Source organism: Canis aureus, chromosome 9, assembly GCF_053574225.1.
Source record: "Canis aureus isolate CA01 chromosome 9, VMU_Caureus_v.1.0, whole genome shotgun sequence".
In the NCBI taxonomy this organism is placed as follows: domain Eukaryota; kingdom Metazoa; phylum Chordata; class Mammalia; order Carnivora; family Canidae; genus Canis; species Canis aureus.
In genome coordinates this window covers 10,141,309-10,165,273 of record NC_135619.1, presented here as the reverse complement: position 1 = coordinate 10,165,273, position 23,965 = coordinate 10,141,309, and the positions used below count along the sequence as shown (strand labels likewise).

Genomic DNA, 23,965 nt, shown 5'->3' with positions numbered 1-23,965 from the left:
GGAAATACATCACAATACAAGTAGCCATTCAAAAACTGGAAAGAACTCAAATACAAAAGCTAACCTTGCACCTAAAGGAGCTGGAGAATAAAACAGCAAATAGATCCTACACCCAGCAGAAGAAGAGAGTTAATAAAGATTCAAGCAGAACTCAATGAAATAGAGACCAGAAGAACTGTGGAACAGATCAACAAAATCAGGAGGTGGTTCTTTGAAAGAATTAATAAGAAAGATAAACCATTAGCCATCCTTATTAAAAAGAAGAGAGAGAAGACTCAAATTAATAAAATCATGAATGAGAAAGGAGAGATCACTAACAACACCAAGGAAATACAAACGATTTTAAAATATATTATGAACAACTATTCGCCAATAAATTAGTCAATCTAGAAGAAATGGATGCATTTCTGGAAAACCACAAACTACCAAAACCGGAACTGGAAGAAATAGAAAACCTGAATAGGCCAATAACCAGGGAGGAAATTGAAGCAGTCATCAAATACCTCCCAAGACACAAAAGTCCAGGGCCAGATGGCTTCCCTGGGGAATTCTATAAAACGTTTAAAGAAGAAACCATACCTATTCTATTAAAGCTGTTCGGAAAGATAGAAAGAGATGGAGTAGTTCCAAACTCTTCTATGAGGCCTGAATCATCTTAATTCCAAAACCAGACAAAGACCCCACCAAAAAGGAGAATTACAGACCAATATCCCTGATGAACATGGATGCAAAACTTCTCAACAAGATACTTGCCAATAGGATATAACAATACATTGAGAAGATTATTCATCATGACCAAGTAGGATTTATCCCTGGGATGCAAGGCTGGTTCACCACTCATAAAACAATCAATGTGATTCATCTTATCAGCAAGAGAAAAACCAAGAACCATATGATCCTCTCAATAGATGCAGAGAAAGCATTTGACAAAATACAGCATCCATTCCTGATCAAAACTCTTCAGAGTGTAGGGATAGAGGGAACTTTCCTCGACATCTTAAAAGCCATCTACAAAAAGCCCACAGCAAATATCATTCTCAATGGAGAAGCACTGGGAGCCTTTCCCCTAAGATCAGGAACAAGACAGGGATGTCCACTCTCACCACTACTATTCAGCATAGTATTGGAAGTCCTAGCCTCAGCAATCAGACAACAAAAAGATATTAAAGGCATTCAAATTGGCAAAGAAGAAGTCAAACTCTTCCTCTTTGCCAATGACATGATACTCTACATAGAAAACCCAAAAGAATCCACCCCAAGATTGCTAGAACTCATACAGCAATTCAGTAGCGTGGCAGGATACAAAATCAATGCCCAGAAGTCAGTGGCATTTCTATACACTAACAATGAGACTGAAGAAAGAGAAATTAAGGAGTCAATCCCATTTACAATTGCACCCAAAAGCATAAGATACCTAGGAATAAACCTAACCAAAGAGGTAAGGGAGCTATTCCCTAAAAACTACAGAACACTTCTGAAAGAAATTGAGGAAGACACAAAGAGATGGAAAAATATTCCATGCTCATGGATTGGCAGAATTAATATTGTGAAAATATCACTGTTACCCAGGGAAATTTACATGTTCAATGCAATCCCTATCAAAATACCATGGACTTTCTTCAGAGAGTTAGAACAAATTATTTTAAGATTTGTGTGGAATCAGAAAAGACCCCGAACAGCCAGGGGAATTTTAAAAAAGAAAACCATAGCTGGGGGCATCACAATGCCAGATTTCAGGTTGTACTACAAAGCTGTGGTCATCAAGACAGTGCGGTACTGGCACAAAAACAGACACATAGATCAATGGAACAGAATAGAGAATCCAAAAGTGGACCCTCAACTTTATGGTCAACTAATATTCGACAAAGCAGTAAAGACTATCCACTGGAAAAAAGACGGTCTCTTCAATAAATGGTGCTGGGAAAAATGGACATCCAAGCGCAGAAGAATATAACTAGACCACTCTCTTTCACCATACACAAAGATAAACTCAAAATGGATGAAAGATCTAAATGTGAGACAAGAGTCCATCAAAATCCTAGAGGAGAACACAGGCAACACTCTTTTTGAACTCAGCCACAGTAACTTCTTGCAAGATACATCCACGAAGGCAAAAGAAACAAAAGCAAAAATGAACTATTGGGACTTCATCAAGATAAGAAGCTTTTGCACAGCAAAGGATACAGTCAACAAAACTAATAGACAACCTACAGAATGGGAGAAGATATTTGCAAATGACATATCAGATAAAGGGCTAGTTTCCAAGATCTATAAAGAACTTATTAAACTTATTAAACTCAACAGCAAAACTCAATCATGAAATGGGCAAAAGACATGAAGAGAAATCTCACAGAGGAAGACAAGACACGGCCAACACGCACGTGAGAAAATGCTCCGCATCAGTCGCCATCAGGGAAATACAAATCAAAACCACAATGAGATCCCCTCACACCAGTGAGAATGGGGAAAATTAACAAGGCAGGAAACCACAGATGTTGGAGAGGATGTGGAGAAAGGGGAACCCTCCTGCACTGTTGGTGGGAATGTGAACTGGTGCAGCCACTCTGGAAAACTGTGTGGAGGTTCCTCAAAGAGTTAAAAATAGACCTGCCCTAAGACCCAGCAATTGCACTGCTGGGGATTTACCCCAAAGATACAGATGCAATGAAGCGCCGGGACTCCTGCACCCCGATGTTTCTAGCAGCAATGGCCACAATAGCCAAACTGTGGAAGGAGCCTCGGTGTCCATCGAAAGATGAATGGATCAAGAAGATGTGGTTTGGGATCCCCGGGTGGCGCAGCGGTTTAGTGCCTGCCTTTGGCCCAGGGTGCGATCCTGGAGACCCAGGATCGAATCCCGCATCGGGCTCCCGGTGCATGGAGCCTGTTTCTCCCTCTGCCTGTGTCTCTGCCTCTCTCTTTCTCTCTCTCTCTGTGACTATCATAAAAAAAAAAAAAAAAAAAAGATGTGGTTTATGTATACAATGGAATATTCCTCAGCCATTAGAAACGACAAATACCCACCATTTGTTCGATGTGGATGGAACTGGAGGGTATTATGCTCAGTGAAGTAAGTCAATCGGAGAAGGACAAACATTATATGGTCTCATTCATTTGGGGAATATAAATAATAGTGAAAGGGAATAAAGGGGAAAGGAGAAAAAATGAGTGTGAAATATCAGAAAGGGAGACAGAATATGAGAGACTCCTAACTCTGGGAAACGAACTAGGGGTGATGGAAGGGGAGGTGAGCGGGAGGTGGGAGTGACTGGGTGACGGGCACTGAGGGGGGCCCTTGATGGGATGAGCACTGGGTGTTATTGTATATGTTGGCAAATTGAACACCAATAAAAAATAAATTTATAGAAAGAAAAAAAGAACTATGTTTATCTAACACTACTCCATCTTCATGGCTAACTTGGGCATAGATACAAATTAGAGAACTTTTTATACACTTAAGCAGGTATGCTATATGCAGATTTATTTTGGAGTCGGGGTGTGTGTGTGGTTTGTATATGTGCATGCAAACACACACGTGTGTTAAAGAGGTAATGTCTGCTTTCAATTTCTGATGTTTTTGGACTATCCTTTGGTTCATTTCTTTGAAGACTGCCCCTCCTATTACTGTATTATCATCACACATATACTCCTTCCAAATCTTAACAGTAGGCCCTAAATTTGGATGCACTCTTCCATAGTACGGAAAGAAATTTGTTAGTATTCTGGTGAATTCTATTCCATAAAATTCTGCACAGATCTTTTAAAATGAAGGCAAATGTATGTATATACACACACATTCACACAAATACAGGAAAATGTGGGCCATGATGAAATGGATTTTAGTTCTGTTATTCAATCATTTAATCTGCTCAGAATCTAAGAAGCTGTAAGTGTAGCTTGTCTGGGTAACCTTGATCAAGTCCCTGAAGTTCCCTGAATCTGTACTTCCTTATCTTTTAAATAGGAATGCTAAGGTCTTACCAATTATCACTTATTTTAAAAATGAAGTGCTAAGGTGGCTGGCACTCTATAAGCCTGTAATAGGACACCATTTTAAACTCATCATTAACATGTGTCCTTAGGGTATGCAGCTCAGAAACTAGCAGTCCTTAATTGGACTTTATTAGACTTAAGGGAATCCAAGGCTCTCTCCACGGTGAGAGCAGCTCAAGTGCAAGCCATGGAGTCAGACTAGTCATGGAGAATGTCAGGAGGAGGACAAAGTAACATTCTCAGGGCTCTAGGAATAGAAGTGATTATCTTTCTTGTTTTGATATTATCAACATGCTTTCACAATCCCACTGGCCAGAATCACATAATCAGCAATTACTTAGGTGACCTAGAAGAACTTTCTGAGCTTGTAAAATAAATTTGTAAAGTTTACACACATACACAAAACAAAACCTCACCAACTGATTAAGGTCCAGACAGTAAAATGATCCTGCTTTTGGGTGAATGAGCAAATGTGAACAATATTCCGAGACTGATACTTAAATCATAAAGTTACAGGTAAATTCAACATTTGTTTATAGAGCTTTTTTGCAAGCATATAGAAATATAGAAAAATAAATTTATTGGGTATAAATTTTGTGCCATATACTACAGGACTGAATGTAGAAGAGACTCTCATCAAGAAAGATAAAACAGTCAATTTCAAAGAACCTTTACATTTAAAAAGAAATATTATCAGGGCAAGGTAAGAAATGGATAGGACATAATAATTGAACAAAAACAGTCTTTTATTAAATATATGTGGTTACAACTTAAATAGGTGATTTTCTACCTTCAGATTTATCTATAAATTGTTAGTTTATAGAGTCTCATAAATACAAATATTTTCGAATATAATCTAAGACAAAGAAGAATTGTTAATGTCGTCACTTACCAGAACTCCCATTTACAGACTTCTACCCCTTTGCCTACTTTAAAACATTGCCTTTGGGTATCTTTGAGGCTGCTCATGTTTACCAATATTTTGTTTCCTCTTCTTCCTGAGCATACTGACCTTCCCCAGTTCCCATGTATGTGGTTATGTTATTTGAACCTTCTGATTAATTTCCTGCTTTCTGATATTCTGATTATCTGGTGGAATAGAAGTTGAAATGATTTATGCCAAAGGATGCCTGGCCATTGACTTTTCCATACAACACCGGATGTTATTTCTTTTTATCCATCTATGCATCAGGAAGGAAAAGACTTTAAGGCCTGAAGTTTTAAGAAATCACATGACATAGAAACCTGGATTCCTGAGTCACTATGTAGGGTAGAACTGCTCAGGAGAAACACTAGACCAGGAACATTATACTTTAGGTCTGTAAAAGTAAGTTTTACTTAAGAGATTTTTATAATTATTATAGGAGTTAGTCTATTCTGAATAATGTTAATATTATGTCAAAACAATTCATAATTCTAGCTTCCCAAAGATTGATGGGAGTGGGGAGTGGTCATTCTGTAATCTACTTAAACTATATACATATATTTATTTTGGAGTCGGGGTGTGTGTGTGGTTTGTATATGTGCATGCAAACACACACGTGTGTTAAAGAGGTAATGTCTGCTTTCAATTTCTGATGTTTTTGGACTATCCTTTGGTTCATTTCTTTATATATTCTTTATATATTCTATATATATATACATATGTTGTCTTTTGTTTTTGTACTTTATTTACCCAGATTTTCTGTAGTTTCTTTCTCAATATTGGTCAGATCCATCTGTTCTTATTATTTCTTATTCCTAACAAAACTCCCAAATTCTGGTTCTTAGTTGTCTTTTCTAGAATACTACAGTAGGATCCTAAGTAATCCTTCTTGCTTTAGTCTGCCTTTTGCAAACTATATGTAGTAGTGGATTGGGCCAGATTAATCTGGCTTGAAAGGCTCTTGGTTATCTCATCTCTTTTGTCTCCTACATCTTCTATATGGATGGACCTGTTTTGGTCAACAAGTCACCTGATTGCCCCATGCTAACTTTTATTTCTAATGGTTGCATGCTTTCTTGAGTGAGCTGGCCAGGCACCTGCATATATTTTATATTTTATAGTCTTCATAAACTATCCACAGTGAGAGCCCACTTATTCTGATGTCTTCTGTGTCCTGCATTAATATGAATTATTCTCTTTGTTTCACATGTGCATTACAGCCAATTCAACACTTTATTTCCAGTATCACTGTAGACAACAGTCAGTATTATTTTCAATAAAGGATCTTAGAATTCTATTCAGTGTATGACCTAATTCTTCTACTTCTTAGTTATATGAATAATTTATTATTAAAATATTGAACATTCAAGAGACAATAAATGTTTTCATGAGAAAGAAAAAAGGAAGGAGAGAACAAAGTTGAAAAGCTAACATGCGATTGAAGAGAAAGAAAGTTAGAATTGTGTAGATTTAATGTCTAGAATAATTTTTCTGTTCTGTTTTCTGCAGAGATGATCAAAAAACATATTCCTAGGCCTACTTATACTCTGCCCTCACTTATATGTTTTAAAAGGCTCCTCAAGGAGATATAATATATAAGTAAACACAGTTGACTCTGGAATGTCACTAAATATTCCCTTAATAAATAATTTTAGCTTCTTAGTAAATAACCTGAATTAATAAAACATGAAAAAGGGATACCTGGGTGACTCAGTGATTGAGCATCTACCTTTGGCTCAGGGCATGATCCTGGGGTCTTGGGATCGAGTCCTGCATCAGGCTCCCCATGGGAAGCCAGCTTCTCCCTCTGCTTATGTCTCTGCCTTTCTCTGTATGTCTCTCATGAATAAATAAATAAAATATTTTAAAAGATATATTAAAAATAAATATCCCCTGCTATTCTAGAACCAGTAGTCTGAATTATTATAATTCAACATTTTTAATAGCATATATTTCATAATATAACAAAAACAGAAAAATTGGAATCAGACAGAAGTGAGATCAGATTCAGCCTCTGCACTTACTAGATTTATCATTATGGACACATTATTTCACATCTTTCAGACATCTCCCTCTTCTATAAATTGGTGATAATACCTAACTTCCAGAATCTTTGCTAAGATTAAATGACAAATTTTAATGAAGATCATAATAGACTGCCTATCTGATGTGCAGAAAAAGTCAATAAATATCAGTACCCGCCACCTTTGTCTTGATTTATCAATGTAAATTCAAAAATTCCTTATATTTAAAGGCAAACAACTTTTAACATATATCATGATCAAAATTTTCATTGCAGAATTTTAGTCATTTTAATATAATTTATTATTACACCTTTTTTTATTTTGTATTCCACCTACAATGTCTTCATCTTTTCTCTGCCTTTCTCTCCCAGTAAATATTAGATAAGTAATAACTATACACCAAACTATAGTAGATGAAAAAGAAATTGTATTAGTTACCTCTTGCTGTATAACAAATTCACACAAATTTAATAGCATTCAAGAACGAATATTTATTATATCAGTGTTTCTGAGACTCATAAATACAAGAGTAATTTACTGGGTGATTCTGGTTTTGGGTCTCTCATGAGGTTAGAGTCAAGATATTTTAGCTGGAGCTTGTCAGTTTAAGATTTGACAAGACTAAATGATGCACTATCAATTTGGCTCAATCATATAACCATTGACTAGAGGCATTAGTTTCTTACTGGTTTTTAGTAGGAGATCCCACTTCCTCAAAATGTGGACTTCATGTTGCTAGAATGGCTTTACAACATAGTATGTAGTTTATCCAATCATGTTAGAACATTTGAGGCTCAAAATTCCAAAGGCAAAATCACCACTAGTTTGACTGTCCCTTTCATTCCAAGCTGGCATTGTTTCCACCAATATAATTATTTTAAAACTGCTTAGATCTTCTGTTGATTTTAATGTACCAAAGTCAAACTGACAAATCTCTTTAATATATACTTTTTTTACTTTATATTAAGCTAATGGCCATTATCCTTAAGCTTCTTAGCACCTCTATCATTTAAATTGAAGGATCTGTGAGACATATTCTTAAAATTTTTAGAGGACTTTCTCCTTCCTCCCTACTAAATGGTACTCTGAGGCATCACCTTAGAGTTTTATAAAGTCTTAGCAAAGATTTTACAGTCCCAACTTTGATTTAAACTGTATAGCATGTTTTATCAGCAGTGTTTGCTATCTGAAATGGTTGAAAATTTTTTCTTTTTCTTTTTTCATTTCTTTTCTTTTCTTTTTTAACAATTTTATCCATCCACTCATGAGAGATGGAGAGAGAGGCAGAGACATAGGCAGAGAGAGAAGTAGGCTCCCTGCAGAGAGCCTGGTGTGGTACTCGATCCCAGGACCCTGGGATCACAACCTGAACCAAAGGCAGACACTCAACCACTGACCCACCCAGGTGCTCAGTGGAGACTTTTCAAAGAAATAAAATCCTCATTCTTTCATATTAAACAACACTTAAGTCAGTTCATCTCTCTGTTCTCACATTTTACTATGAATATCAAGAAGAACATTTAGTTCAGAAAACAGTATAGCTTGGTCTCCCAGGTCCTTAGGTATATTCTCCATTTTCAATGTTTTTTTAGGCATCACTATTGCTTATCTTTTTACTACTATGCCAAAGACCCCTTTTCCTCCAGGTTCCACGAAGATATTGATAACTATTTTCAGCCCTTATGCACAGCTTCCTAAACTGTCACCATTCTTCTACATAGACTTTCTTCAAGGTTATAAAAACCTTTATTACTTTTTTTTCTATATCCTACAAGTTTTATCCATTGTCTGGTTTTAAAGAGATTTTACATCTATGTCATGGCAGCATGATGAACCACTTCTAGGTACTGGTACTTGTATTGATTATGATCTAGCCTTGGAAGTTATACTGTAATTTCTACAACATTCTATTTGTTAGAAGAGAGTCAAAAAGTACAATCCACACCCAAGGAAAGGGAATCTAAACTTACTTTTTGGAGGGAGGAGTGTCAAAGTATTTGATTTATGGCCATATTATAAGACATTGTAGAAACAAAAATAATAATAAGATATATTTTTACTTCAAGACTTTCATAACTGGTAATAGTAACAAATAAATAAATAAGCATAATACAGTATGATGTATACTTGAATAGATTTATGTGAAGTATTTTTTTAGATGTAGAGGAAGGAATAATTTATATTGTTCAAATACTTTTGTACACTTTAAGGGTGAATAGCATTAATAATTCAGAGAAACTGTAAAATCGTATTCTAGGCAGAGAGGACACCATGAAAAAATTAAGAGGTGCATGAAAAGCATAGGCTGTTTGGGGAATAATGGTCCGCAAAAGTATGTCATAAGAATGTCAATAGAATGGAGTTGCAGGCTATGGTGTTAGTTGGTGTCTAACCATTAAGAGACCTATATACTGGGATCCCTGGGTGGTGCAGTGGTTTGGCGCCTGCCTTTGGCCCAGGGCGCCATCCTGGAGACCTGGGATCGAATCCCACATCGGGCTCCCAGTGCATGGAGCCTGCTTCTCCCTCTGCCTGTGTCTCTGCCTCTCTCTCTCTCTCTCTCTCTCTCTCTCTCTGTGTGACTATCATAAATAAATTAAAACAAAATTAAAAAAAAAAGAGATCTATATACTATGGAGTTTGAACACAAATTCCAAAGAAGATTGATTTTACAAGCATGGCATTTCTTTGAGGTTTCATATTTTATTATAAAATTCATACGGCCTTTAATGCTATTCTATAATAAGTCAGCATTCTGTATTTAAAAAGTTTGCCTAACCTTTAAGTAAAATTTTCATTCAAGGAATAAGTACAATTATTTACACTCCGATTTCACATACAGTTCACACATTGTCAAGTAATCTTAGAGCAATCAAAAGTGAAGATGCAATCCATGGCATAGTCAACAATGCTGAAACATAATGAGATATTTTTAAAGAGGGCAGCATAGTAAGATCTGCATTTGAGAAAGTTAATTGGGGACAATGAAGACTACAACCTGCATTTTGGGAAAGTAGGAAGGGCACATTATTATAACAGATGATTGATGTTTGAACAATAACAGTATAACTTAAAAGAAGGATCAGCTTTGAGAGAATTCACAGGATAACAGATTTACTTCCTGGAATTAACTGAATTATTTGTACTTCATAAAGTGTTGTTTTCAAACAGCTGTCTCAGATAACTGTGCATAGAATGTATTTCTCTTGGGGAGCCATTCAATCACCATTGATGAGAGAATTGTGAAAATGATAGAATGAGAACACAATCTATTCCAGAGATTCTCCTTCATTTTTCAATAATGACTAGCTGTTTCCATAACAAGTCTGAAAGAAGGCTAATTAAATGAGTTTATCTGTATTTATTTAGCCAGGAAAAATAAAGGGTGTAATTTGTAACTTTAAAATTGTTGTGTTTAAGAGGTCAAAAGCTAGTTCAGAGATCAGATGCTATGCCTATAGAATTCTAACCTACCAAACTTTTAATCCACAAGTAAATTATCACAGAAAAGAAATAAAAGATTTATGTTGCATAGACTGTATTCAAATAAAATTTCATACTTTTCAAAAATTTCAAAATATATATTAGTTACATAAAAAACTGACTTTTTATATCCCTATACCTTCAATGTTAATAGTTTACTATCAGCCCTGAAAGTATTCAAGTAGAAAATAAAATCTGTCTCCTGATCCACCACACAAACCCAGTTTCTGATGTGGCAGAGAAAAAAATAGGTGACTGCTGCTTAAATCTTGTTTTTTAAGAGGGCAACATAAATCATGTATACTGAGTAGATACGGATGTATAAATGCCTTACTTATCTTCCATTAACAGTCAATTAGCCTGAGGAGAAAACTTTTAGTAGAAGGTGTGGGAGGAATTGTCAGAATGCTTACCGGAGGCGGATCAAAAAGTAATAATGATCTCCATGCCAAGATGCCTCCTACTCCCCAAATCCCCATGAAATCTCAACAATTCCTGAGTTAAGCAGATGTGATTCTATATGCTTAAAACAGAGAGAAGAGGAGGAAAGAAAAAAACAGAACTAGCAATTTGGAAAGAATTCACTTAGGGAGGAAGAACTAACTTTAAACATTTTAGAATGGAAAATAGCTGAAACTAAGCCAGAGAAAGGTCTTTACAATAATGATTGTTTAAAATCAGAATTAGAAAAATAGTGCTGTATTTTAAAAGCCTTTCAGAAGGGTAGAGTCTAACCCATAAGAAAGACAATAGTAAATAGCTACATAGAAGGTTTTCCCCTAGAATTCTATTTCAACACAATTGAGACTTTAGTGAGCACAGAAAATGAGAATAGGAAAGAAAAGAGAAATAGGTGTTTTATTGAGGTTATAAATCCAACTCTTCACATAAGGTAGGGTTTCCCAAATAGATCAGGATATATCTGGAGTCATGGAATTCTTATACCTGATATTAACTTTTATAACCTGGTATTGTCTTCCTATCTTCACCCCCCCCCAGAATGTCACTTGTTAGAAGTTAGGAGAATATAGTACAGAGCAAGAGATAAGAACTGTTACTCTGGAAAGGCTAGAAAGTCGGTAATATGTTCTTTACATTAAGTTGGGATTTTAACTGAACAACTTATATATTTTTTTTAGATGTTTATTTTGAAATAATTATAGGCTCACAGAAAGTCAAGGAGGAAGGTAAAGAGAGGTCCAGTTCACCAGGTATCCAGCCTTCCCTAATTTTGACCTCTTGGATAGCAAAGCACAATATCAAAATCAGGCAGTTATCATTGGTACAATTAATTTATCAGTTATTCATGCACTAATTTACGTGTGGATATGTGTGTGTGAATTTCTATGCAATTTCATGATATGTGTATTTTCACGTAATCACTGCCACAATCTAGACCAGGCGCTACTATAAATTATTATTATTAAGGATTTTATTTATTTGTTCATGAGAGACACAGAGACGCAGAGACATAGGCAGAGGGAGAAGCAGGCTCCATGCAGGGAGCCCGATGTGGAACTCGATCCTAGGACTCCAGGATCATGCCCTGAGCTGAAGGCAGACTTAACCGCTGAACTACCTAAGCATCTCGGCACTACCATAAATTAGAGCTCCCTTGTATCACTTTTTATAGCCAAACCCACCCCCATTACTTCATCCATAAGCCCTGCCTACTATTAATCTTTCCTCCATCTCTATTATTTTATTACTTTAAGAATATTATACAAATGGAATCATATGCAGGCTAGATTTTTAAAATCAATAATCTCTATATATTATATGTATAATATATATGGACATACGTATAAAGACTGGATTTGAGGTTACATTTTTTCCGCTTATAATTTATTTGTGGTTCATCAAAGTTGTTGTGTGTATCAATAGCTTGTTCCTTTTAACTGCTCAGCAGTATACTATGGTATGGGTATATCAAAGATTGTTTAACCACTCACCCAGTAAAGGACATTTGAATAATTCCCAATTCAGTCCTTTACAAATGAAGGTGCTATGAACATTTGTGTACAAGTTTCTGTGACTATAAGTTTTCATTTCTCTGGGAAAAATGCCCAAGAATGCAACTGTTGAGTCCTATGTAGTAACTATCTTTAGTTTTAAAAGAAACTACCAAATGATTTTCCAAAGTAGCTACGTGTATCATTTTACATTCCCATCAACAATGTATGAATGGTCCAGTTTATTCACATCCTTACTTGCATTTGGTGTTATCAGTATTATTTTTTAATTTTAGTGTTTGTATTAAAACTGTGGTTTTAACCGCATTTTCCTAGTAACTAACGATGTTGAAAAACATTTCCATGTAATTATTTGATGTCTGTAGATCTTCAGTGAAATAGTTATGTCTTTGCCTATTTTTTTAGTTGGGTTATTTGCTTTTTAAATATTGACTTTTGAGAGTTCTTTATAAATTCTAGAAAAGAAGTCCTCTGTTGGATATGCAATTTGCAAATAGTTTATCCCAATTTCTGTTTTTTCTTTTCTTCCTCTTAATAAGATCATTAACACAGTAAATATCCTATATTTGAGGAGGCCAAATTTATTAATATTTCTTTATTGGTGTTTATGGTGTCAAGTTAGACAATCTTCACTTAGTCCTGGGTCTTGAAGATTTTCTATTTTTTCCCCTAAAATCTTATACTTTTATATTTTAAATTAAATGTTATCTATTTTGAGTTATTGTTTTATTAAGGTGTGAGATTAGAGGTTTTCTCTCCTCTCTCTTTTTTAATACGTTTACATATGAAATTGTTCCAACACAGTTTTTCCTCCACTGAATTGCTTTTGTAACTTTGTTAAATATCAATTGAATATACTTATATGGAACTATTTCTGGTTACTTTACTCTGTTCGATTGATCTGTGTAACTTTCTCTATAATGGTATTATAATGTCTATTTCACTATGCCATAATACTATCACTACTCTAACTGATGAAGTTTTAGAATACAGGTGAGGTCTGGAGCCGAAGACCAAGAAAGAATTCTTGAGACATCTTTGGTGCAAAATGGTGGTTTTATTAAAGCATGGGAACAGGATGGGAAAGCAGGAAGAGTGGCTGCCCCAGGCCTGTGAAGGGTGACTGATTATATACTTGCAGAGTTGGGGGAGGTAAGCAAAAAGGGATATTTCAAAAGGATTTTCATATGCTAAGGAAGACCTAGGAGATACTGGAGGCCTTGCCATTGTCAAGTTAAAGATAGCTTTTCCTTCTAGCAAGGCATTAACATTAAGACAATTGGAAGCTTCCTGAAGATTGTCACACATATCCCACCCTGGGTGGTGGTTGTTTGCAGGATATCAGCTCTGCTTTGACCTCAGCTGGCCCTGCTCCCTCATCATAACCATAGAGTAAGTCTTATTAACGCTAGAAAGGCTTATTTCTTCCACTTCATTTTTCTTTTTCCAAATTGCTTTGAGTTTTCCAGGAGCTTTTCTTTTACGTATACATTTTAAAGTATGTTTATCTATGTTGCCAAAGATCTCTCTGAGAATTTAATAGGGATCGCATTAAATTTATATTTCCTATGGCTGCCCCCATAGGAAATTGGGCCCAGCTGGGCCACTGTGGCATGAACACTACTTAAGTTAAAAGCAATCAAATCCCAGCAGATTCAGGAGAAGCTCTTTATCTTTCCCTCAACTGCCTGCTTGTACCAGGAAGAGAGTTTTTGACAGAGATTTGTCTGTACCTAAAAAACTTACCTGCATAACACAGCAATCTTTGTTTTCCAAATATCTTCCACCTTTCTGCTAATGGTCTTTCTTTCTTTGTATCCTAGACCCTACTCCTCTCCTTAGCTCTTATAATCTTCATGTTGCTTCACTGTCTTTGAAACTCCATGTTGCGCAGATTCCTGGTAAATACACTATTCAATTTTATTTTCTCCTGTTAACCTATCTCATGTCAATTTGATTCTTAGTCCAGCTAAAAGGGCCTTTAAAGGCACAGTAGATTCTTTCTCCCCAACAAGTATGTTGAGTCCTCCAATCCATGGGCATGATATATCTTTCCATTTACTCAAGTCTTCTTTTATTTCTTTCATCAAAGAAATGATGTAAATTGCATCATACAGATGCAATATTTTTGTAAACTGCAGCATATAGATCTTGTACATGTTTTGTTGGATTTATACCTAAGAATTTCATATTCTTTGGAGCAACTGTAAATACTAGTACAGTTTTGATATAGATTTATGTGCTCCTTACTAATATGCAGAAATAAAATTTGGGGGGGGGTTGGCTCAGTCAGTTAAGTGTGACTCTTGATCTCAGCTCAGATCTTGATCTCAGGGTTGTGAGTTAAAAAATTTTTTAAAAATACAATTTGTGTGTGTGTGTATTGATAGTATATTCAGCAATCTTGTTGAATCTACTTATTCTAGGTTTGTTAGGAGAATCAAGATTTTCTATCTAGATAATCATATCATGTGCAGATAGGGATAGTTGTATTTCTTCCTTTCCAATCTGTGTGATTTTATTACCTTTCCCTCCCCTTTCTGCCTTATTATATAGTCTAGAATTTGCAATATCATGTTGAATAAGAGCAGTGAGACTGAAATCTTCACAGTCTTAAAAGGATAGTAAGTCCTTCGCCATTAAGTATGATAGCTGTAGAATTTTGTTTGTAGATATATTTATCAAGTTGAGGAAGTTTTCCTCCCTTTCTAGTTTGATCATTTTTAACATTAATGGTATTAGCTTTTGTCAAATACTTTCTCTGCATCAATTGATATGATCATGAGATTTTCTTCCTTATCCTACTGATATGGTAGATTACACTGACCTCTGTTGTGCCCAAGATTGAGAATCCGAGAAACCACCAAGGAGCCGACACCGATGCAAACACACGAGGGTTTATTTGCAAGCTCGAGCTTGGGTCCAAGTATACCTGACACAGCGGAGCAGGGACTTGGACCCCGAGGTGGGTTTCAGCTTAGTTTTAAGGGCTGGTCTAGGGGACCTCCAGAAGGGGTGGAGGAATTTCTCAAATTCTGTTTACATTCTGATATGGGGCTTTCAAGGGCATTGAGCTCTGTTCTTATTCTAATAGGGGCTTCCTGCCCTTGGCTTGGGCTCTGTTCTTATTCTAATATGGGGCTTTCTAGGACCTTAAACTGTAAGCTGTTTTCTTCCTGTAACTGAAGTAAGATAAAGTTCTGCTCTTATTCACAGGGGCCTGGGATGGCTGTACTTGTGCTAACGCTGAACTTAAAGTGGAATGGCCTTAATTTTCTCAGTCTCCACAATCTCCATATTGTTGGGGCCAGGCGGGAAGGGAAACTCCTCAAGATGGCGGATACGCCAAAATGGCTGAAGTTCCTGTCACCACCTCCACTTGGGATGACAGCTTGAGCAGACCCTTACACCTCTCCTTTGGACTTCCTCAACCGAACCCAATGCCCTTCAAACCCCAGAGGAGGAAGTCACCTTTGACTGGTCGAATTGCAATCCTTCCTTTGCATAGTGAGGGTCACTCTGACTGGTTGGATTGCAATCCTTCCTTTGCATATGAGCCAACCAATAGGAAACCGTTCTGCTTACAACGTTATGTAAACCCCCTACCACCTTGTCTTGGGGCGACTTCCTCGACTCACTCTCTTTCCCCCGTGAGTCGTGGAACCTCGCCCGAGGGTGCCTGCAATAAAATCTGTTCTTGGACCCTCGCTTGCCTTGGCGGTCTCATTTCCGTCTAGTTACTAAAAAAACTTAACATTTGGTGCCGAAACCCGGGAGGAGATCGAGCCCCTGCAACAGCACGGAGGCTCTCTCCTCTTCCGTCGGACTGGAACTCCGCTCTCTTTCTCTGCTGGGGTCACCGGACTCCTCGCGGTGAGTGTTCCCTGGTTTCCGACCCTCTCCCGGGGCGCCCTGTCCTAATCGCGGCCGCGTCAGGGCAAACCCTCCTCCGCCACCTGGTGGCTCCGCGGTTCCGGGGAGTAAAGGAGACGTCCTTACTCCACGGTGACCACTTCTGTAAGCAGCAGCTCAATTCACAGTCGAGGGGACGCCCTCCTCCAAGTCTTGAGCTGATACGGGAAGGAGCCATGGGAACCTCCCAGTCCAAATTCGATTCCAAAACGCCTTTAGGATGCCTACTGGCTAATCTCCGAACTCTGGAGTTAGACCAGGACTTACGAAGGCGACGCCTTATCCATTACTGTACCGTCGCTTGGCCTCAATATCGGCTGAATAACCAAGCGCAATGGCCACCTGAAGGCACTTTTGATTATCAGATACTTACGGACCTTGATAATCTCTGTAGACGCCAAGGCAAATAGTCTGAGGTGCCCTATGTCCAGGCTTTCTGGACCCTGCGCTCCAGACCAGAACTCTGCTCTAGCTGCTCAACCTTTCAGGTACTCCTAGCCCGCTCTCCCCCGCCGACTCTTCCCCACTCCACCTCTAGAGACTCCAACTTGGCCCCTCCATCCCCCCTCGTGGAGCCTCCTGAAGATCTCTCCAGGCCCCCTGTAAGGGCCCCACACCTGTCTCCTCCTCCCTACCAACCCGCTCCCCAACAACCTGTGTCCCCGACTCCTTCCTCAATCTCCGAAACTCCAGGCCCAGGCCCAGCCTCGAGCATACCCTCTCCAACCGTTCCTCTCCTCCCAGCCCCAGAACCTCAACCACCTTCCAGCCCCCTCCCTTCTCCTCCTATCTCTGCCCGTACCAGATCCAAAAACTCTTCCCCGGACCTGGTCTGCCCCTTGAGGGAGGTTGCAGGGGCTGAAGGGGTTGTCCGAGTCCATGCGCCCTTTTCTCTACAAGACCTATCCCAAATAGAAAAACGCTTAGGTTCCTTTTCGGCCAATCCCGACAACTACATCAAGGAATTCCAATACTTGGCGCAGGCCTATGACCTAACCTGGCATGACTTACATGTCATCCAGACCACCACCCTCACCACTGAGGAGAGGGAACGTATCCAGGCTGCTGCCCGGGGACACGCTGATCAGGTCCACCTGACCGACCCCACAATGGCGGTCGGTGCTCAGGCGGTCCCCGCCGTAGAGCCAGGCTGGGGTTACCAAGACGGTCAAGATGGCCGCCGGCGCCGCGACCACATGGTCCGATGTCTCATCGCCGGCATGCGGGCGGCCTCTAATAAGGCCGTAAATTATGACAAGATCAGAGAAATCATACAGGCCCCTGACGAAAACCCGGCTATATTCCTTAACCGGCTGACCGAGGCATTAATTCAGTACACTCGCTTGGACCCGGCCTGTCCCGCGGGGGCCACGGTTCTAGCCACACATTTTATCTCTCAGTCAGCCCCAGATATCCGCAAAAAATTAAAGAAAGTCGAGGAAGGCCCTCAGACCCCCATTTCTGACCTAGTGAGAATGGCATTTAAGGTCTTTAACTCCCGTGAGGAAGCCGCAGAGCTGAAGCGACAGGCCAGACTCCAGCAGAAGGTCCAGCTACAAACCCAGGCCTTGGCAGCAGCCCTGCGGCCGCGGCTCCAGGAGCCAGCAGAGAGGGGGACCCACCCGCACCCCTCCGGGGGCCTGCTTCAAAGGCGGGGCTGAAGGCCATTGGGCCCGTCAGTGCCCCAACCCGAGGGCACCAACTCGACCATGCCCTCTCTGCCATTTGATGGGCCACTGGAAATCCGACTGCCCTAGCCTCAGGGAATCCTCGGCGCCTCAACGCGGGGGAAGACCCGAGACGGTGAGTCCAGCCTTCCAACTGCTCGGGCTGGAGGAGACTGACGGAGCCCAGCCTCGGCCGCCCCTCTCACCCAGGCCGAGCCCAGGGTCATGCTCCAGGTAGCGGGTAAGTCCATCTCCTTTCTGCTGGATACGGGGGCTACCTATTCTGTTCTGCCTTCCTACGCGGGACCTACTCAACCCTCACCAGTCGCTGTTATGGGGATCGACGGGAACCCCTCCACTCCTAGGGCCACACCTCCCCTTACTTGTAGCCTGGATGGGTTCCCCTTCTCTCACTCATTCCTGGTGATTCCCTCATGCCCAGTGCCCCTACTGGGTAGGGATATCCTCCAAAAGCTAGGGGCAACTATTCATTTGTCCCCCTCTCCTCCCTCCTCACCCTCAGCTCGTCTCATCCTATATCTCTCCACTCCATCTACTCCTACCCCGGATCAATTACCCTTCGTGAACCCCCAAGTATGGGATACCTCGGAACCTGTAGTGGCCTCCCACCACCCTCCCGTCAAAATAAAACTCAAGGACGGTTCCAAGTTCCCCTCTAGACCCCAGTTCCCTATCTCCCTCCTCCATCGCCTCGGCCTCAAACCGATCATAGAACGACTAAAGCGTCAGGGACTTCTGATTCCCATAAGCTCTCCCTGTAACTCCCCCATCCTGCCGGTCCGTAAACCCTCCGGAGCTTATCGATTGGTTCAGGACCTCCGACTCATTAATGAGGCAATAGTCCCTCTCCATCCAGTGGTTCCTAACCCTTATACCCTGCTATCCCATATCCCTCCAAGCACCACTCACTTTACGGTGTTGGACCTGAAGGATGCCTTTTTTACTATTCCCCTACACCCCGATTCCTACTTTCTTTTCGCCTTCACCTGGGAAGACCCAGACACACATACCTCTGGACAATTAACCTGGACTGTCCTACCCCAGGGGTTCCGGGACAGCCCCCATATTTTTGGTCAGGCCTTGGCTGCAGATTTACAACAATGCCTCCTTAAGGCTAGTACCTTACTACAATATGTAGACGACCTCCTCCTCTGCAGCCCTGCCCTCACCATCTCCCAGGATGACACCACCTCCCTACTTAACTTCCTAGGGAGCAAAGGGTATCGGGTCACACCCTCTAAGGCACAACTCTGCACCCCTTCGGTCACTTATCTGGGAATCCACCTGACCCCCACCTCTAAATCTCTTACCGGAGACCGTATCCGCCTCCTACGAGAGCTCCAACCCCCTCAGACGGCAGATGAAATACTTTCCTTCCTCGGGTTGGCTGGCTTCTTTAGACACTGGATTCCAAACTTTTCTATTTTGGCCCGCCCCTTATACCAAGCGGCAAAGGACACTCCCCAGGGTCCTCTCACTGATCCCTCTTCGGTCCGCCGCCTGTTTTCCAAGTTAAGAGACTGTCTCACCGCTGGGCCGATACTAACTTTGCCTGACCCTTCAAAACCATTCCACCTTTACACTGAGGAGCGGTCGGGTTCAGCTACTGGCCTTTTGGCCCAACCGGTTGGACCTACTTACCGGATTATAGCCTATCTATCTAAGCAGCTAGACAGCACCGCCCGCGGATGGCAGCCCTGCCTTAGGGCGCTCGCAGCTGCTGCCTCCTTAACTAAGGAGGCTCTCAAATTGACTTTGGGACAACCCCTCGTGGTTTACTCCCCCCATCGACTTGGGGATCTTCTTAGCCACCGATCCCTGGCCCACCTAACCCCCTCTCATCTCCAACTCTTCCATCTGCTATTCATCGAAAACCCTCAAATCTCCCTCTCTACCTCTCCCCGCTTAAATCCTGCAACTCTGTTGCCTACACCTTCGCCTACCTCTGAACCCACTCACTCCTGCCCGCAGCTCATAGAGGATCTCACCCCTCCCCACCCTGGACTCTCTGATCAGCCATTATCCAACCCTGACCGTATACTCTTTGTAGATGGCAGCTCCTTCCTGGCTGCGGATGGTCGGAGACACGCCGCCTATGCTGTAGTCACCCCAGAGACGGTAGTGGAGACAGTCCCCCTCCCAATTGGGACTACTTCCCAAAGGGCTGAACTTATAGCTCTCACCAGGGCTCTACATCTATCTAAGGGACAACGAGTCACCATCTACACCGACTCAAAATATGCCTATCTCATCGTTCATACTCATTCCGTCCTCTGGCAGGAGCGGGGATTTTTAACCACCAAGGGGACGCCTATAGTAAATGGACCTCTCATTGCCAAATTGCTTGAGGCCCTTAGTCTGCCCACTGAGGTTGCAATCGTTCACTGTAGGGGCCATCAGACTTCTAAAGACATGGTCTCCATAGGAAATAATAAGGCCGACTCAGTGGCCAGGGAAACGGCCTTAAGTAACCCAATATCTCCCATCCTCTTCCTTAATACCCCTCATCGACCTTTCTACTCTATAAAGGAAACTCAAGCCCTCCAGGCCCTGGGAGGAAAGGCAGAAAGTAAAGGATGGATTTACATCCGAGGGAAGATTGCCCTCCCAGAAAACCTGGCCCATACCCTAATTACTGATATCCACCAATCTCTCCATATTGGCCCAAGGGCACTGAACCAGTTTCTCCAGCCCCTGTTTTACTATCCATCCCTACCTAAGGTGATTGAGGCTGTCCATAGGGCTTGTAAAACCTACTCGGCCGTAAATGCACAGGGAGGAATCCGCAGGCCGGGGCCTAACCATCAGCTCCGAGGCCATCAGCCCGGTGAAGACTGGCAGCTGGACTTCACTCACATGCCCCGGCATAAAGCCTTTCGTTATCTACTGACTTTGGTTGATACTTTTACAGGATGGATTGAGGCATACCCCACAGCCAGAGAGACTGCAGATGTGGTGGCCACAATCCTCATTGAGCACATCATCCCGAGGTTTGGGTTACCCCGGACCCTACAGTCAGACAACGGGCCGGCATTTATCTCCAGTGTGACCCAACAGGTGGCCGAGAGCCTCAACGTTACCTGGAAGCTGCACATCCCCTACCACCCTCAGTCTTCGGGTAAGGTGGAAAGGGCCAACGGGCTACTTAAGGCTCAACTCACTAAACTTACCCTGGAGACTCGCCTGTCGTGGCCCACACTGTTACTATAGCTCTCACCAGACTCCGGGCGTCCCCCCCGAGGACCATCAGGTTTGAGTCCCTTTGAGTTACTGTATGGTCGGCCCTTCCTTATCAACCACAACCTCCCGGCCATTCCTCCACCTCTTTTATCCTATCTGCCTTACCTTACCCTCCTCCGGGCCCTCTTGAGAGCCCATGCTGATGCTGTCATTCCGGCCCCGACCGACAATGCCTCCGAGGAAGCCTCTCCACGAGACTTATCCCCAGGGGACCAGGTCCTTCTCAGAAATCTGCAGCCAGGCTCCCTGCAGACCCGATGGACCGGACCTCACACGGTCATCCTCACCACCCCAACCGCGGCAAAATTGCTGGGACATACGGCATGGGTGCACATCAACAACCTTAAACGGGCACCCACAGGTATCGAATGGACCTCCCAGATGGTGGGACCCACCAAACTCCGCCTGGCTAGGGCTCCTTCTCATACTTCTCCTGAGCCCCCCGATCCAAGCGGTAGAATGTGATTGCATGAAAGGCAGCGGTACCTCGCGCTACTTTTCATCTTATACCCACATGCCCAGAACTTGTTACTCAGGGAAGACACCCATCACCTGTACTTCAAGACATGCCGAAGGAACCTTTTGGATGTCTGAACTTTCTCAAACCAGCCGATCCCCTTGCAGCCGGTACCCCAAGACTGGAACGCCTGCAAGAACTCACCCGGGTATCTGTCAACCAACTTTTACTTCACCCATACTCTCGCCTGCCCACATCCGACTACCCCTACAACGACGCCCCACCGTCAGCAGGAAGTAGCCAGAGCAAAGTCGACGCCCCCGACACCATTATATAAAACAAAAGGTCGGAATGTTGGGGCCAGGCGGGAAGGGAAACTCCTCAAGATGGCGGATACGCCAAAATGGCTGAAGTTCCTGTCACCACCTCCACTTGGGATGACAGCTTGAGCAGACCCTTACACCTCTCCTTTGGACTTCCTCAACCGAACCCAATGCCCTTCAAACCCCAGAGGAGGAAGTCACCTTTGACTGGTCGAATTGCAATCCTTCCTTTGCATAGTGAGGGTCACTCTGACTGGTTGGATTGCAATCCTTCCTTTGCATATGAGCCAACCAATAGGAAACCGTTCTGCTTACAACGTTATGTAAACCCCCTACCACCTTGTCTTGGGGCGACTTCCTCGACTCACTCTCTTTCCCCCGTGAGTCGTGGAACCTCGCCCGAGGGTGCCTGCAATAAAATCTGTTCTTGGACCCTCGCTTGCCTTGGCGGTCTCATTTCCGTCTAGTTACTAAAAAAACTTAACACATATGCTGAAACAGTCTTACATACCTAGATTACATTTTAGTTGGTTGTTATGGGCTTTTTTCTTATTGTTGAATTTGATTTGTTAATATTTACAAATGATTTTTTACCTAGGTTTATGAGAGATATTAGTCAGTAATTTTCTTTCTTTCTTTTTTTATTTTTATTTTTTTGGTACTATTTTAACTGGTTTGGAAATTAGGGTAAATGCTGGCCTCAGAAACTGAGTTGAGAAGTATTTAACTTTTAACAGACTAATTAACCCCCCATCTTTCAAATGGGATGAATGATGTTTCCTTATCTGTAATGCAGGGATAACAAACTTCTTAATTAAAAAAAAAAATCTAAAAACAAATATTTTCAAGAGTGTTAAACTAGAACCTGGAATACAGACGGAGTTCAATGAATGGAAGCCAGAGCTATTTACATTAAGAAATACAGAAGGAAAGAGATGAAACTCAGCAGTGTGTCTCCCTTCTGTACTCTGCTGTGGAGCTGTCACCAGCTAAACTCCAAGACCTGACCTTTACTACCCACCTGCTTGTACTCACCCACCTTTGTCCCACATTTTTTCCTTATGCTCTTCTTTTCAGCTTATCTTTTAATTCAGGCAAATACAAAGTGAAACCATCCTTCCAGCCATAGCAAAACCTCCTACTGGCCTAGAACACCCAGACCAGTTTGAGCTTAACCCCTGACTCCCACCTGCACAGATGGACCATGGAGTGACCTCTAGAATGACTGACAATTACCTTTACTACATTATAATACTAAAATCTACCCAATGTAGAGCACAAGCCACATTTACATAATGTACAATGTGTGTATAGGCATGTTTCCTTTAGACAGATGTGTGACCTTATGCCCACCCACCTCTACATATAATGACAAGTTTTCCCTATCTAAATATTCATCATAACTCTAAATAAAAAGAATACATTCACTCTTGTTTGGGGAGTCACAGCTTTTTTTTTGTTTTTGTTTTAAGATGCAACATTTTTTTAAAGATTTATTTATTTATTTATTCAAAGAGAGCGAAAGAGAGGCAGAGACATAGGCAGAGAGAGAAGCAGGCTCCATGCAGGGAGCCCGACGTGGGATTCAATCCTGAGTCTCCAGGATCACACCCCGGGCTGCAGGCGGCACTAAACCGGTGCGCCCCTGGGGCTGCCCGAATCACAGCTTTCAAAGGCATTCCCTGTGATCTCATTTGCTGCAAATATAATTTTCTTTGTGCAACAACTCAACATGGTGCAATTTCTGACTCAACGAGGAGTAAACTCATGTTGGTTCCATTACAGAGCTTGCTCCAACCCTCATACTACATCACTTGTAGGTTTATCCATAGTAACCATCATCTTGCATTATATTGCATCATATTCCCTACCTCTCCATGAATACCACAATTAGGGGAAAGAAAAAAAGAAAAAAAGAAAAGGAAAGAAAAGAAAAAGAAAGAAAGA

At 41.5% G+C, this 23,965-nt stretch overlaps 1 protein-coding gene and 1 long non-coding RNA gene across 2 annotated transcripts in view; one reads left to right on the top strand and one right to left on the bottom strand.

Moving 5' to 3' along the window:
- Positions 1 to 23,965, bottom strand: part of LOC144320031 (uncharacterized) — a 49,499-nt gene that overhangs the window by 4,263 nt on the left and 21,271 nt on the right. The window lies entirely within an intron of this gene.
- LOC144321285 (uncharacterized) lies at positions 9,262 to 20,187 on the top strand. Its single transcript, XM_077910883.1, has 5 exons — positions 9,262 to 9,274; positions 14,222 to 14,299; positions 16,176 to 16,639; positions 16,721 to 18,218; positions 20,049 to 20,187. The coding sequence occupies exons 1-4, from the start codon at positions 9,262 to 9,264 to the stop codon at positions 17,969 to 17,971; spliced, it is 1,806 nt and encodes a 601-aa protein (XP_077767009.1). The 3' UTR covers positions 17,972 to 18,218; positions 20,049 to 20,187.

Coding starts and splice junctions, on each gene's coding strand:
- LOC144321285 (XM_077910883.1), top strand. Junction 14,300..16,175: donor CCATGTTGCGCAGATTCCTG/GTAAATACACTA, acceptor GAAACCCGGGAG/GAGATCGAGCCCCTGCAACA. Junction 16,640..16,720: donor AATATCGGCTGAATAACCAA/GCGCAATGGCCA, acceptor CAAGGCAAATAG/TCTGAGGTGCCCTATGTCCA.